The sequence below is a fragment of the Zeus faber genome (genome assembly GCF_960531495.2).
Source record: "Zeus faber genome assembly, chromosome: 20".
Lineage (NCBI taxonomy): Eukaryota > Metazoa > Chordata > Actinopteri > Zeiformes > Zeidae > Zeus > Zeus faber.
In genome coordinates this window covers 20,812,038-20,827,605 of record NC_137207.1, presented here as the reverse complement: position 1 = coordinate 20,827,605, position 15,568 = coordinate 20,812,038, and the positions used below count along the sequence as shown (strand labels likewise).

The window sequence follows — 15,568 nt, the reverse complement described above, 5'->3', positions numbered from 1 at the left end:
CGCTGCCTTTCTGTGCGAAACCATGAAGAGCGCCTTGCATAACGGGGGACGCTCCTGAGAGTGATCGTGGCGCAGTTTGTGCCCGTCTCCCTCTCCATGCATGAGCCCTTCGGTGATCAGCGAAGCGGATCACTTTTCTGACCCGACGCGAGGCCCACCCCCCCCACCCCCACCATCGGTTGCGGCCCTAAACAACCGCATCGTGATTACGCCGGCGGCTGACCCTGGGTCCCGGTTTGGGGGTTACAACATGCGGTCACCCTAGCTCTACCTGCCTCTGTCTGACTGTTGTATCGATGTTTTTATGTTTGTTTTGGTTTGCGGCAGCATTTACATCAGTGGCCCCTGGTGCAGGGGTCCCAACCAAGCATCTGCTATTTAGCGAGTCAGGTGGAATAAAACAAAACATCCGCCCACTTCATTCGGACGGTCAATTTGAAACAAAAACACCTCCAAAATAACACATTGGTTATTAAATATATAATTTCACATGAGTCATGGCTGTATTATTATTATTTTAATTAGAAATATTGCAGTTGCTGTGTGAACTGTGGAAAGTGGACCGACGCTGCCCCCTGGGGCTTGTGACTGGTTACAAGACCTAGAAACATGACGCTTCTGCAGCGTATGGACGTGGGTGTGTCTGCTGAGGAATGGAGGCTTTGTTTGAATGAAAAAACAAACGCACCAAAACTGCTCTAGTGCCCTGGAACTCCTCAAGCGGGTAATTCCGAAAGGCTTTTAATTGAGCTTCTCCATTCAACAATTATCTGTTAAAAGGAAGTTTTGGCAGTTCTTAAGCAGAAGTACATCATAATCCATACCTTTTGAAAAAGGATGAATAAACACATTGCACCTTTTGCTATCTTTTTACTCGCTGTTGTACAAGAACTCATTTCAGAAATAAACCTCCAGACAGGACAGCGCTGCTCATTTACAATATACACTTTATATTGTAACATGCGATGCATTACAAAAACAAATTTTGCACTTTCGCTCGTGGTTATGAAGGCGTTTTCACACACACACACACACACTAAAAATTTAAAAAACAGTTTTGGTCCGAGTCAACCAGTTCCACAACAAATTGCCTTTTCCGATATGGTCAAAGGCATTAAAACTTCCGGGAGAATAGTTTTTTTTCTTGTTATAAAAACACAACGGGTCAATTTCCTGCTTCCAGGTTGACTCAGCTGATCGTTCTGTCCGTGAAAATCCCTTTCAGAGTTTTTTTTTTTTTTGTGTTTTTTTTTTATACATTCTGGACTTAACGGAACAGGAAAATGCATTTGATCGTATATTACATATTTATAGTGATGCGGGGGTAGATGTCGTTAGTGTTGCTGTGTATATAACGATGGAAGTTTGAAACAAAAATGTACAGTTTGGGGTTTTCTATACTTGACAAGGTAATGAATTTAAACGTGATTTGTCTCAAACCAAAAAGGATTAAAAAAAACCCGAAACGTTCCTGTGGTTGTTTGTTCTTTTTTTGTTTTAAAACAGTTCCTTGGCTTTCTTCAGGTTCTTCTGCTTCCAGTTGGGCAGGGCGTTGAATTCCACTCGACTCATCTCCAGAAGTTTCTGCAAAATAAATAGAGAAGCGGTGAAGTGTGGCGGTCGGACCACAGTCTCAGTGATTTGAAACTTTTTACGATAAGAATTAATTTATAAAAGCGGAGGTAATGAATATTTAAAAGCAGAACGAGGAGAAAAAGGCAAAAGCTGCTTCCCTGATTTTAAACCACCTCCGTTATCGTAATGAAAGTGAATATTTTAATATTCATTTATCTCTGGTAAAAAGTACAGTGAGTTTAGCAGTTGTGAATAATTAAAAGAAAAGTAAACGAATGCGTATGTATAGAACGATAACACTTGAATTCATCCCTGTGGGGATATTCAGGATATAAATATGTATATGCGCATCTTCCACACAGAAACACAAACTCGTACAACGCGGGGGCGTCTCTCAGCGCGCTCTTACTTTGAAGTCGTGGTCGGACAGGTAGTCCTCCAGGCGCAGGGGGTCGACGCCCTCGGGCAGCGGCTTCCTGGTCAGCTCCTCGATGGAGAACTGCTGCTGGCTGAGCCTGGACAGAGCCTCCCGCACTAAGGTCACTTTGCTCCTGGAAGCCTCCACCTGCGCAGCGGAGATAGTGGGGTTACAGGACGCTCGGCCTGATCCGCATCAACGTGGATTAAACATTAAACATGAGCAGGGAGTCGGCTACGCTGCACAAAGTCAAAGAGGCATTCAATTATTCAAGGTAAATTTGCGGAACTAAATTGAGCCCTGAGTGGATGACGGCTTTGGGGCGGAGCGGCGTCACACCCAATGGGCAGTCGCATCGTCCCCTAGTGGCCGTCGGATGAACTGCTTCCGAGCGCCACATCCCAAAATACAGTGTCAGGGGAAAATGGGAGACGAGCTCTTCCATCCTCGCTGACACTGTATTTTGATCAACTGGACATTCAGTTTTAAACTTCCTTTATACAGTGTTAAAGGAAACATACACGCAATTCAATTCTATAATAAGAGATTTATTAATAGTGAATATGGCGACATCAGAGTTTAACGATATGAGTTATATATATATATGACTTATTTTCTTGGTTCAGAGCCCAATTCCATAAAAACAAACTTGTCAGTAATTTCCTAACGTCGACCGGACGCGGAGAGATTCCGCACGGCAACACTCTGCGTGTGGGATCTGACTCTCCCTAGAAAGTGATGGTCTTGTGTTTGTCGGGTTTGGTGTCAAGCCGGCTTAAAAGGTCACAATTTGATCCCACAGCTGCCGCTCAAATGAAGCTCCGCCTCCTCTCTGCGGCTGCAGCGTGGAAAGCGGATTTTCATTACTGAGCGGAGAAGTTAAGATCTGTCGACCTGCGGCTGGGTCATAAAACGACCCAAATAGTTTACATTGTCTAAATCAAAAACAACCTTATTCAGGGAATCAGTGGAATTTTAGACGGTTCAAAATCCTGTTTTTGGAAAAAGAAGCGTTCCGGGGTAAAAAAAAACATCCCGTTGTAGAAAGGAGCGGGCACGACAGATGAACATGGCGCAATTTCCCGTCGTTCCAAATTATGTTCACCAGGACAGCGCATCGGAAAAGGAGCCTCGTACCAGCGCGGCGACGGCGGGGTCTTTCTTCCAGTAAGGGAATATGTTGGTGAAGGTGAGAGGCTCGCAGCCCGCCAGGATCAGGTAGGCCTGCGGGGGGCGCCGCGGGTTCTTCTCTGCACAAACAAAGACAAAAGAAAAAATTGGAAGGTACCAGATATTGAAGAAAGACATTTATTCTGTTTATTTTACGTTCAGGGTGCGGGGCTGCGGTGGCGGCGCCGGGGCTCCCCCTGCAGTACCTTTGCAGTAGTGCAGCACCGTCTCCATGGCGCACTTCCTCTGGCTGTCCCAGCGCATCCTGGCCGACCCGGCGCACTGCGAGTCGTCGGCCTGCCAGCCCTGCCACAGGTACACCTCCATGCGGTTGTCCAGCAGGAACAGCGCTGCGCACGACCAGGGGAGAGGCGGGGGTGAGCCCAGAAGCTACGGTGCCCGTCCCACTGCTCTTTACGTCCATTTGAAAGGGGCTTGTTGGAGAATCGTATCACATTCAGACTCCTACCCTCCCTCTAGTGGCCCGTCGCTGCCATCTTTAAGAATAGTCATAGGGAATGCCCTTCACAATTAATAATATTCCAATTTCACCATTACACTGTATTTCTTTCGGAAGACGTCGACACTGTTGGAAAATGTATAATGACGACGGTTTGGATCCTAGTTTCACTGTTATCTCATATCCGACACAACCTCTGCAAGTGGAGTCCCGGAAGCTGAATCTCGTCGCATTTCAAGGTTATGGATGTGACTTAAAATGTTGAATCACTGTACTAAACAGTATTGATCGTTTCAGTGTACCGGGTTGTTGGGCGGAGTAGAGGTTCTCCTGGAGGAAGGGCATGGCCATCACGCCCTCCGGGACCCGGGCCGGACTCAGCTGCTCCTCCCCCTCGAACACCCCCGAGCTGGCGTCCAGACAGAACAGCCGCGGCGTGTAGTTGTACTTCCCGGGATCTGGAACGGTCATTTTGATATATTTGACTATTTATGCTTTGGTTTATTTGGGCTATATTTTTGGATTTTACAGAGCGGGGGAGGTGACGCTTTACCTTGCACCATGCAGTCGTAGGCCTTCTTGTCCTGTTTGCCCAGAGCCTTCCAGAAGCCCTCTGGCTCCGACCCTTCCTCCACCTCCTCCACCTGCACTTTGCTGGTGCTGCTCAGACCCAATTCCGTGGGACACCTGCAACAAACACCGTGAGAGGTTGGAGCCTGTTCCATCTATTAATCATGTAGAATCCAATCATCAACCCTCTTATAACTTACACACAATTATTTTTCTATTCCTAATCTAATATCCCTTATTAGTTTGGTTTCCAAATCAAAGTACTTTGCAGAGAACATAGGTAAAATACTTTTCTCAAAGCACTGTACAATCAAGTAAAAGGAGATCAGGAAGATAGACAACAATATACATGTCGATCAGCCACAATATTAAAACCACCACTAATAACTAATATTTTGTAGCTCCCCCTTGTGCCTCCAAAACAGCTGTGACGGTGGAGGCACGGACTCCACAAGACCTCTGAAGGTGTCCTGTGGTATCAGGCACCAAGACGTCAGCAGAAGATCCTTTAAGTCCTGGAAGTCGTGAGGTGGGGCCCCCGTGGATCAGGCTTGTTCCGGCACATCCCACAGATGCTCCATCAAATCTGACCCTCACCCCACCCATCCACATGATGCAGAAGAAAAGGTGATTCATCAGACCGGGCCACCTTCTACCATTGCTCCATGGTCCAGTTCTGATGCTCACGTGTCCATTGTAGGTGTTTTGGGTGGTGGACAGCATGGACACTGAGCGCTCCCATACGCAGCGAGCTGCCATGCACTGTGTGTTCTACACCTTTCTATCACAGCAACATGTACTTTTTCACCATTTTGTGCTACGGTAGCTCTTCTGTCGGATCGAACCAGACTTCACCTGGACTTCACCTCCCACGTGCATCAATGTTCACTTGTCAGTGGTTTTAATGTGGCTGATATCGATCTTGATATATATATATCTAAATAAATAAAATGATAAATTATCATCAGAGCTTTGTCCAGATCCTCACCGGGTGCTGAGCTTCTCCGCCGTCCTGGTGGCCACCTCCCTGGCTCCGCTCTGGGCCTTGCAGCCATGCCACAGGTACAGCGCCCCCTTGTGGGCGTGCAGCAGGACCAGGCTGGCCCGGGAGCGCAGGCTGGAGCAGCAGCAGTCCACCTCCACCAGCGAGGCCTCCACCGCTGCCTCGCCGCGCACGCAGAACAGCCGCCACGCGCCTGCAGGACGGTGGGAGACTAATTAAGCAATGGAATAAACATAAATGGCCATTTCTTTCTGTCCATGTCCTACCACCTTTACGCCCTCCCTTCCTCCGAAACTACTGAGAATGCTCAGGGTAATAGTGAATGATATCATTAAAAACTACAATGTCTGTGTGACCTGTGTTGTGGTTGTGGTCCTCCCTGCTGCCCATGTGGATGACCAGTCCTCCCTGGAAGAGCTGCAGGAAGCACGGAGGCTCTTTACCCTGACTCACCAGCACCTGCAAGTCACCACACAAAACTTATAAACATAGTGAATTATGTTTTGATTAATAAAAAGCATATCTTATATAGATGACATTAATTTACTTATACCCTATATACCCAAACTTGAACCTGTGCATAGAGTGATTTTTTTGTATATATTTGACTATTTAATTTGGAATGCAAAGAGCAATTCACTTACATTCAACGACTTGTGGCAAACAACTTGTCGAATAATAATTATAATACTGAGGGAGTCCTCTGTGAAAATTCACTCTTTTGCCGGAGTGACTTCAGAGTCATTTCAAATAGTTTTTCATCATTAGAAGTTGTCCATAATAGGCAACATTCTTAGTGGTTAACAGGCTCGTGGTGTGACTTTGAAACACCGGGTTACTACATGAAATATTATTTTTAATATTCACTCACCTGCGCCCCCCGGTGGTTGCCCAGCTCCACCGTCATGAGCGCCGAGGTTCCCTTCTCGCTGATGCTGGACTGGCGGCCCTGCCAGAAGAAACACGCGCTCCTCTCCCGGCCCGGAGCGCCGGCGCTCAGCTCCCCGGGCTTCTGCCGCTTCCCCACTGCCATGACAACATGAGAACACCACAGCTCGGAAAACCGATTAGGTTCAAATAATAATGAAGCTCGTGCGGTTCCATTGGTCACGCTGACCCCGAAACTCAAGAATATCTGCATGACATCATATTCAGCCCGTCCAGTTTAACCACATCCATTTCAGTGGAATGTCTCTTTCCACAGCTGGTTTATGAGCGAGCGTTTTTATTACCCCTCGCCCTGATTCATCACTATCAAAAAAACAACAATTATTAAATAAAAGTCTTTAACGGCTGGCAGCCGAACCAATCTAATGAACCAGAACCACAGCAGGACTTTTGGGAGGTTAGAAAATACATTTTTTGTTCACATATTCAATTTCTGATGTTTCCATTGGAATGTTAGCTCATTAAGCCTCGTCTCAGCTCACATTTTGGCCCAATTTTCCAATTAATTAGTTTGTAAATGTACTTTAGTTCAACTATTTTCCAGATTTTTTGATACAACCCCCCCCAATGTCTGGTTCAAATTTCAGAATTTGAATTCTAGCTCATTAAGCTTCTCCCCGTTGACCACACGTGCTGCCTCACAACCGGTAAATTTTTTCCCCCCTTTCCTAACATTAAAGAAGTTTTTCTCTTCACCCACCCAGCGTGGTGACGGAGTACTTCCAGCGGATGACGTAGGCGTCCTCCTCGTGCAGCTGTCCCAGGCTCCGCCCCTCCAGCTCCTCCTCGCCGTGCTCCCTGATGTGCCAGGTGTCCACGGCCACGGTGGCCAGCTCCGCCTGCCGCCCGTCCTCCATGCGCACCAGGCCGTGGCCCCGCCGCACGTTCACTCCCTCCAGGACGCAGCTCACCGGGGCCACCTCGCCGTCCAGCAGGGCCCGGGCCTCGCACGGCTGCAGCTCCGACTCCAGCACGGGGCGCTGGGCGGAGCTCACCGGGCTCTGGGGGGGAAAATATATATATATATATATGTATATATGCTGGATTTTCACAGGTGGGACTCAGAATTATATTGATCATCTTGTGACCATTTGTGTCAAAATAAATGGTGAGATCGTGGCCGAAACCCAGCCCTAGAGCTGTAATAGCAGAATATAGCCTATAGAGGGCAGTATATCAGGGGGATGAGAGAGGGGAAATATAATTTTCGCAAGCATGGACTCTTATAATAATTATGATTATACAAACAACCTCAATCAAAATACTATTTTTTTTCTTCCCCCATTTTCAGGAAACAGTGGGTTATTAATGGGTAGCGATGGCAGCTGCAAAGCTCTGAGGAATACAGTATATCAACTTTAACTTGATCTATTGATAAATACATGTAGAAAGTATCAAAAAACACACGCACGTACGTTTAGTTCCTTTTACAGTAGATTTCTCACCATATCGTTCCAAAAACAAAAATCTAAAAATGAGAGCTATCGTCAGGAGTAACCGGTATGGTCTAATTCAAAACTACAGTTACAGATCCAACTGATTTAAGGACGGGTTTTCAGGTAGAGCACGATACAATAACTTTTCTCTGATCCGCGTCTTCCTCGCACCTTCAACTCCTCCACCTCCTCCTCCTTCTTCCGCTCGGCCCAGTCCAGGAACTTCTCTCTGAACAGCGACGTCTCGTTGTGCTCCGACAGTCTACCGAAAAGAGTCCAGCTGGGACGGCCCTCGCCCTGCCTGGTCACACACACACACAGGATTTAATCACTCGAGGCTAGGTTAAAAACACACACACACACACACACACACACATACATATATATATATATATATATATATATATATATATATATATATATATATATATACTCACTCATGATTAAATACTATTGTTTAAACTTCTGAACTGATGTGAAAACTGTAATATCCACAGTTTGCGGTTATGCGACCATTTTCTGCTTAAATTAAAACCACATTTTGTCAGATATTTTGGTATTTAATTCCTGCAATGGACAGGAATTTGTTCCGTGAAATATATATTTTTTAAACTGCACAGCAGCTGGTGTCAACTGAAAAGTGACAATTCTCGCTGTGTATTGATATGGAATCCTATTGTGAGGCATCTCATCAGTAGGGGGATTGAGCCCTTAGATTAGACTGAGCTGTAATAGCAGGATCAGGCCTCTAGAGGGCAGTTTATCACTGCGATAACCTCAGCGCTCTGCTGTCCATTCATACCGACCTCTGAAATGAGGTCTTCATGTGGCGGTAAACAACATTTGTGACTTATGGGGCAACTGGGATAATAAGTGTTCATACTTCAGTAAATAACGATCCAAGGCACTAGAAGAACTCGTGTCACGGGCAGTCACGATAATGACTTGTAATTGACGATTAACAATGTCGTGGCGCACAAATCCAACCTGTACTACTGCATGTCTACCTACTGCGGAGGAGCCATTACTTGGCATTGGACTCAAGTAACACCTGAAAATATGGGTTTTCTGGAGGCAAACGACGTCTACAAAAAGAAAGCGCGTCGAGACTCACAGCGGGGCGTCGGCGTTCAGCGGGTTGACCCTGCAGCCGCTGTAGTCGTAGTTGCCGGCGTGGAGCTGCTTCCCCAGCTTCACCGCCACCTTGCGGTCGCCCAGGGGGACGTCCTTACCGTGCCACACGTACACCTCTCCGCCAAAGTCGAAAACCAGGACCTGCGGCGACACCGGCGTCACACGGAGGGTCAGGGCCGACTGCGCGCGCGGCGGATTCCGAAAAATGCGGATCTGCTGTCGGTACCTCCTTGGAGTTGAGCAGGGACACGCTGGGGATGGCGGCCCAGGCCTCCTGGTGCGGCACCAGCTTCTCGCCCTGCAGGCGGTACACGCCGATGGAGTCCAGCACCCCGCTCTCGTACAGCTCGTCCTCCTCCGGTTCCCCCGCTCCTGCAAAACACACGACAGGAAAGTAAGGTGTTTGGTCCTTTAACTGGCAATTCAGATTCTCAGATCTGCTTCAGTGAAACCATCCAGTTGCAGGATGTGAGAAAGTGATCCATGACATTATTCTGATAAAAAATAAAAATCAATCCCATATTTGATACTTTTTTTTTTTTTTTTTTAAGCTGGGACTACATAAAAAAACAGCCTTTCAATGTGTTTGTGTTATTCATGTGCTCTTCTGTCTGCTGTTTTCACATTGTTGGTGGCGGGGTCCGCCACACACAGGAAAATGACGAAGCAGCATAGCTATCTGTGAACAGTAAACTGTCGATATGGGGGAACATTCACAGAAAAACACCCTCAAAGTAAAAACCCAACATTTAATTTATTTCCCCCTCAAAGTCCATGTTTAACAATTTAGCTCCGAGACGCTCACTGTCTTATCGATTGATTGTTTTCTTGGTCACTTGATATTTTTGTGGGTGTTCCTTGTTGTGAATCCATATCGACAGTTTACCGTTCATACCTAGCTCCGCTGCGCTCACAAATTGGCCGCGGCTGCCTGTCACTTCTTGGGCGTGGCGGACCCCGCCACCAACAGTGGCAACAGCACAGAGGATGAACATGTAGGACGCAAATACACTGAACGGCTGTTCCTTTAAGAAGCGCCAGCTATAAAAATGTATAAAATACGGCATTTTTCCTCAACAAAATCATCTGACGGATTCCCACTTTAATATCACCTAATGAAATAGCTCAGCATGGCTGTACGGTTCGCACCTCTGTAGGACGTCTTCCCCCCCAGCAGGTTCCAGAACTCCTTGGCCCAGCGGCTGTCGGTGTTGATGCCCTCCTCCAGCACAGTCACCTGGGGCGCCTTGCAGCCCAGGTCCCTCTTGGCCTGGACGAACGACGCCATCTCCGACGCCTGGCCACGACAAAACAAAACCCTCAGGCACCTTAAAAATGTCGACCTCCCAAACGGTCACGCTGGATACGGCCGCCATGCATCGGTTTTCTATTGAGAACCGTTGCTGTTAAATCCTTAAATGTTTCAGAATTTGGGAGTATTTATCATTTTAAAAAACCCCAAAAAACTAGGGGGGATTTCACACAAGATGGATGTGTTGGACTTACATAAGTGAATCCAGTGATTTGTTCCTAAACACATTAAACGCGTTACACATGCCAAATGCTAATGTGGCGTTAGACCCTAAAACTGTGTCCCACCATTCTTGTGGTCTGGATTTTTTGGGCGGGGCTAAATCATGACCCGACGACATATACAAGGTCATATTTTGCATGGCCCCGCCCCCAACACTAGATAAACACCAGGTATGAAACGGAGCATCAGTGGTGAAATGAGCGACGCTAACATCCCCGAGTTTGGGACAAAATGGTGTTTTAGGAATAAACATGTAAACGTTTACATATTATTACAGGGTTAACGCAATTGGGTGTGGTTTCAGCATCCTCAGCGGACACGCCATTATTCAATTAAGATCAATGTTAATTGAATAATATTAAATTAATCTCCCTCAGTTTACGTCAACTTCTAAATAAATATCCTACGATAATTACACACAATATGATCAATAGAAACACTTAAACCTATAAATACATTTATAAATGTAACTTTAACTGTCACCTGTGTTTTTGGGATTCCTGCGGAGCTATAATATCTTTAATTTTATGGCTTTTGACAAGAGGCAATTCTGTTGCACTTTGCAGCCACAGTTGAAACCGTTCAAAAAATAAAACAATAATTAAAACTGTCTGATTTTATCAGGAATTTCTGACAACCCGGGTTCCACCGTTTTCCTTTAAAAGTTCCTGTTATCCAGTGTTTCCCAGCCACGGCACAATACCACCCTGTCAACCCCTAAAAACATCAGAAACATGTAGAACTGTGCTGCTTTTAATGGCAGACTAATAGTTAGTGACGTATGACTCGAAAACGATTTGTTCATAGGGAACACTTTGTATAAATGATTCTTATGAGAATGCGTTGAACCAAGAGTCGGTTAAAAGGAACGACTCCTGTTACCGAGTGACTCGTCAAGAATCTAATCTCAAAAAAAAAAAAAAAAAGACTTTAACCTTTCATGACGACGAGTAATCTTCACTTTCAGAGTGAAACTTGCTCTGATGAACACTGAGCTGCTGTTCTGCTGAGAACTGAGGAAATAGCTCAACCCTGCAATTTATTTTTATTTTTTCAAGTGGAATTAGAAAACGTCTCCGGCTCAGCGGTTGAAAAACACTGCCGTAGGGTCGCTACCTTTGCCTTCTCGATGACGTTGGCGAACTCCCCGCTCCACATGAAGCAGTGTTTGGGGGTGATGAGCAGGAAGCAGTCGCCGCTGTTCAGGGACCTGGCGGCGGGCTCCACCAGGCGGACCTGGACGTGCCGCCGGCCTGCAACACAACACGGGTACGGGAACCCCAAATTTAAGATGACAAATAGATGCCTTTTGTCCTTCTTCAGACATCCTGATTAAACACCTAGGACCGTGTTGATAAGATTATTGATCTGCCTTTGAGGAAATATACTCCACCTAGACCTCCTCACTTGGCAAAAGTAGCTCAAATACTAGAATTTTTGTAAAATCTCCTTCCAAATTGTAATTATTTCCTCATTTTAAGAAAACAATGCAAACAAGTTGCCAAGGCAGCGGGCTAGCGCGACACAGTGTTGTGCGTGCGTCCGGTGTTCCATCCAATTTATCCAGCTGTCTGCTGGCTTTTGAACTCAAAACTCTGCATGAACTGGGGATTCTACACCGGCAAGACCCAGAGGCCCACAGAGCAGCGGACCATCCTACCGTCACTGTCCGCCGCAGGGAGCGACACAAGCGGTGTGACAGACCAATCCCTAACCCCAACAGACCTGCGGGTCCATCTATTCTGCTGTCCAATGTCCGTTCTCTGGAAAGCAAAATGGACGATTTGAGAGTGGATTTAACTACCCAACGCAAGATAAAAGACTGTTGTGCTCTTATCTCTACCGAGACGTGGCTAAATTCCACTATACCCGATAGTGCCATTCGTGTGGATGACCTTACAACATTCAGTGCAGATAGGAGCCACGCACTCAGCAGTAAATCTCGGCTGTATATATTCCCCCCAGTGCCAACACAAAAGACGCGCTGTCCACACTGGATTAGTCTGTTAGCATGATGCAAAATGCTAATCCGGTGTTTTTATCATTGCTGGTGACTTTAATCAGGCCAACCTGAGGACAGTCCTACCACATGATTACCAACATGTGGATTTTGCAACCAGGGGAGAAAACACCCTAGACCGGGTTTACACCACAACATCAAACAGGCATGCAGAGCAGTTCCCCACCCTCACCGTGGAAATTCGAACCATCTTTCTGTTATGTTAATTCCAGCATACAGACCACTGCTAACTAGAAGCAAGCCATCTGTGAGGCAGATAAGGTCCTGGCCAGAGGGAGCTGTTTCAGCACTCCAGGACTGTTGAATGCGCAGACTGGAATGTGTTCAGAGAGGCTGCCACTGTCAATCAACACATTCATCTGTGGGAGTCTGCCGAGCCTGCGATGGGATACATATCCAAGTGTGTGGAAGATGTGACCATCATCAAGACTATCGCCACACAAAAACCCCGGCTTACCAGAGAGGTGCACACGCTTCTGAGAGCAGGTAATGCTGCCTTCAAGCCCAACGAAAGAGACGCTCTTACATCTGCTAGAGCCAACTTGAACCGTGGCGTGAGGGCAGTAAAACATGCTTGTGGAAAGAAAATCCAAAGTCATTTCACTGACCTAAATGATCCCAGGCGCTTGTGGCAAGGCATCTGGTCTATCACAAACCACAGGTCCTACCCACCACCCTGCGATTACAACACGACTTCCTCAATACACTTAACACCTACTTCAGCCGGCTTGAGGAAAAGAACAACATGACAACAATGAAAGCCCCCCTCCGGACGATGAAGTACTCTGTCTGGACCCGGCTGACGTCCGGCGGACCCTACACAGGTCAACCCACGGAAAGCTACAGGCCCTGGCAACAGACTAGAGTGTGTACTCAGAGCATGTGCTGACTGACGCACGTACTCACAGACATATACCGCACCTCCCGAAGCCAAGCCATCGTACCCCCGTGCTTCAAATCCACTACTATCATACCGCTGCCAAAGAACTCACCAGCATTACCGCTTAACGACTACCGCCCTATTGCACTCACCCCCATCATGGCGAAGTGCTTTGAAAGGCTGGTCAAGGACCAAATAACATCAAGACTCCCTGCAACGTTCGACCCACTATAGTTCGCATACCGCCCTAACCGCTCCATTGATGACGCCATATCGACAGCACCTCACCTGAGTCTGGCACATCTGGAGAACACAAACAGTTATGTGCGGATGCGCTTCATTGACTTCAGCTCCGCCTTTAATACAGTCACCCCTCAGCACTTGGTAAACAAACCTGGTCCGCTATCCATCAACAACCCATTGCGCAACTGGATATTGGACTTTCTCACAGACAGACATCAGACACTACGAGTTGGTAAAAACACTCCAGAGACCATCGTCCTGACACTGGCGTCCCCCAGGGCTGTGTTCTGAGCCCACTGTTGTTCACCTTGATGACCCAAGACTGTTGCGCCAAGTATAACTCCACCCACATCATCGAGTTTTCAGATGACACGACAGTGGTGGGTCTCATCAGCAATGACGACAACTCGGCCTATAGAGAGGAAGTGAACCAACTCATTGTCTGGTGCGACGACGACAACAACAACAACCTATCACTGAATGTCAACAAAACAAAGGAGATCACTTTTGACTTCAGGAGGAAGCACACAGTACCTACTCCACTCACAATCCACGGCAACGTGGAGTCCGTAAAAAGTATAAAGTTCCTGGGGGGAACATCGAGGATGACCTGACATGGACTACTTACACCACCTCGCTTGTCAAGAGGGCACAGCAGCTCCTTTACTTCCTGCGACAGATGAGAAGAGCAAACCCTCCGCCTGTCTTCACAACCTTCTCCAGAGAGCATCCTGACCAGCAGCCTCTCGGTTCATTCTCTGGTCTGTTTAACCTTCTGCCCTCGGATAAACGCTGCCGCAGAACGCGGTGCAAGACTGCCGGACTCAGCAAGAGCTTTTTCCCCACAGGCCATCAGAGTTCTCAATTCCGAATAATGCTGCTACTTTTGTGCAACAAATCAATGTCTCATCACTTGAGCACTTTATTTTATATCCACCAGTGTCAAGTTTACATAGCTGTGCAATAATCCAACCACTGTGAAATGTCTTCAGGTCTGTACGTATCGTGTTGTTTGTCTATTATGTCCATTTGTTGTTGTGTCTACGTGTATTTGACGTTTATGTCTATATTTGTACATCGAGCCTGGAGAAACGCAATTTAGCTCTGCTGTGCACTTCTTGTTGCGTGGTCTGAATGACAATGAAGTTCACTTTGACACTGTTCCCACTAGAACACCCAGCATCAAGATTTCCGGGGAGCCTCTCCATTACCTCCGTGCTCTTCCAGGAAACGAGCGTCACAACCCCTCCCCCCCTCCCGCGGATGTTGTGGGGGGCTGCCCAGTCGCAGGCAGGATGCCACCTCTTAAACTCTCCCCCATCATAGGACCCCTTTTTGGGTGGTGGGTACGCGTTGCAGAGAGCGCCTGAATTTCTTTGTTAAGGAGGAGCTGCTGGGTACCCAGGGGTCTCCAGGGTCTCCTCCTTCTGCGTGAAGAACTCCACCTTGCTGGATGTGAGCCTTGCCGAGGACATTGACACGCAGCCGCCTCTTAACCTCTCCCCCATCATAGAGCCCCGGAATTTGTTCGATTTTTCCTCTGAGAATGACCGAGTCGCATTTCTTCAGAAGGTGAGGGATCGAAATGCCAGCCTGAGAAATCCCATCGTCTGAAGTGGCTCGCTAAGTGATGCAATTCAAATGTTTCCAATCAAATATTTAGTCTCTATCGAAATACACCAAAAATAAATCTGCCTGTTTTGTAATCTAAAAAGTAATGATTGAGTGGAGAACTTAAGAATTTTAAGAGACTGTGACATTAGTTTATTTAGATGAAGAGATGCATTTTTCAGTTTGTGTGGACACTCAATGCGCTGCATCGCGACAAGGCTCCTCTTGTTTCACAGAATAAACGGACTTGGAATACTCCCAGTTTATACACAGGAAGAGGGAAAACACTGCTGCACCCCATGAACACGTCCGGACTTTCTCTGTGACTTTGTACTTGTGACTCAGCCCTATCTGGTTTCAACTGTAACACACGTAATGATGTCAAATCACCACTAGGTGTCGGCACGCTACAGAGGTAATGGTGCGTTCAACAATGATTCTTTTGTTTCTACAAACATTATATCCTGAAGAAATGTATATAGCTACAACTAGATAAATTGTTTATGTTGTACAGTATGTATAACATATATATCATTGTGTAAATAATTTCCATGCTCAATGTTACT

At 46.8% G+C, this 15,568-nt stretch overlaps 1 protein-coding gene across 1 annotated transcript in view; it reads right to left on the bottom strand.

The window, feature by feature from the left end:
* Window positions 1–925: 925 nt before the first annotated feature.
* The window catches only part of LOC307245381 (supervillin-like), a 79,800-nt gene continuing 65,157 nt past the window's right edge, over window positions 926–15,568 (bottom strand). The window contains exons 15-29 of the mRNA XM_080020940.1: window positions 11,365–11,501; window positions 9,864–10,011; window positions 8,941–9,086; window positions 8,695–8,855; window positions 7,752–7,881; window positions 6,845–7,145; window positions 6,068–6,222; window positions 5,553–5,655; window positions 5,182–5,389; window positions 4,177–4,310; window positions 3,926–4,081; window positions 3,370–3,513; window positions 3,131–3,243; window positions 1,985–2,140; window positions 926–1,584 (exon numbers count right to left, since the gene is read on the bottom strand). Coding sequence (XP_079877066.1) covers window positions 1,498–1,584; window positions 1,985–2,140; window positions 3,131–3,243; window positions 3,370–3,513; window positions 3,926–4,081; window positions 4,177–4,310; window positions 5,182–5,389; window positions 5,553–5,655; window positions 6,068–6,222; window positions 6,845–7,145; window positions 7,752–7,881; window positions 8,695–8,855; window positions 8,941–9,086; window positions 9,864–10,011; window positions 11,365–11,501 — 2,279 coding nt within the window. The 3' untranslated portion in view covers window positions 926–1,497. The remainder of the gene's footprint in view (window positions 1,585–1,984; window positions 2,141–3,130; window positions 3,244–3,369; window positions 3,514–3,925; window positions 4,082–4,176; window positions 4,311–5,181; window positions 5,390–5,552; window positions 5,656–6,067; window positions 6,223–6,844; window positions 7,146–7,751; window positions 7,882–8,694; window positions 8,856–8,940; window positions 9,087–9,863; window positions 10,012–11,364; window positions 11,502–15,568) is intronic.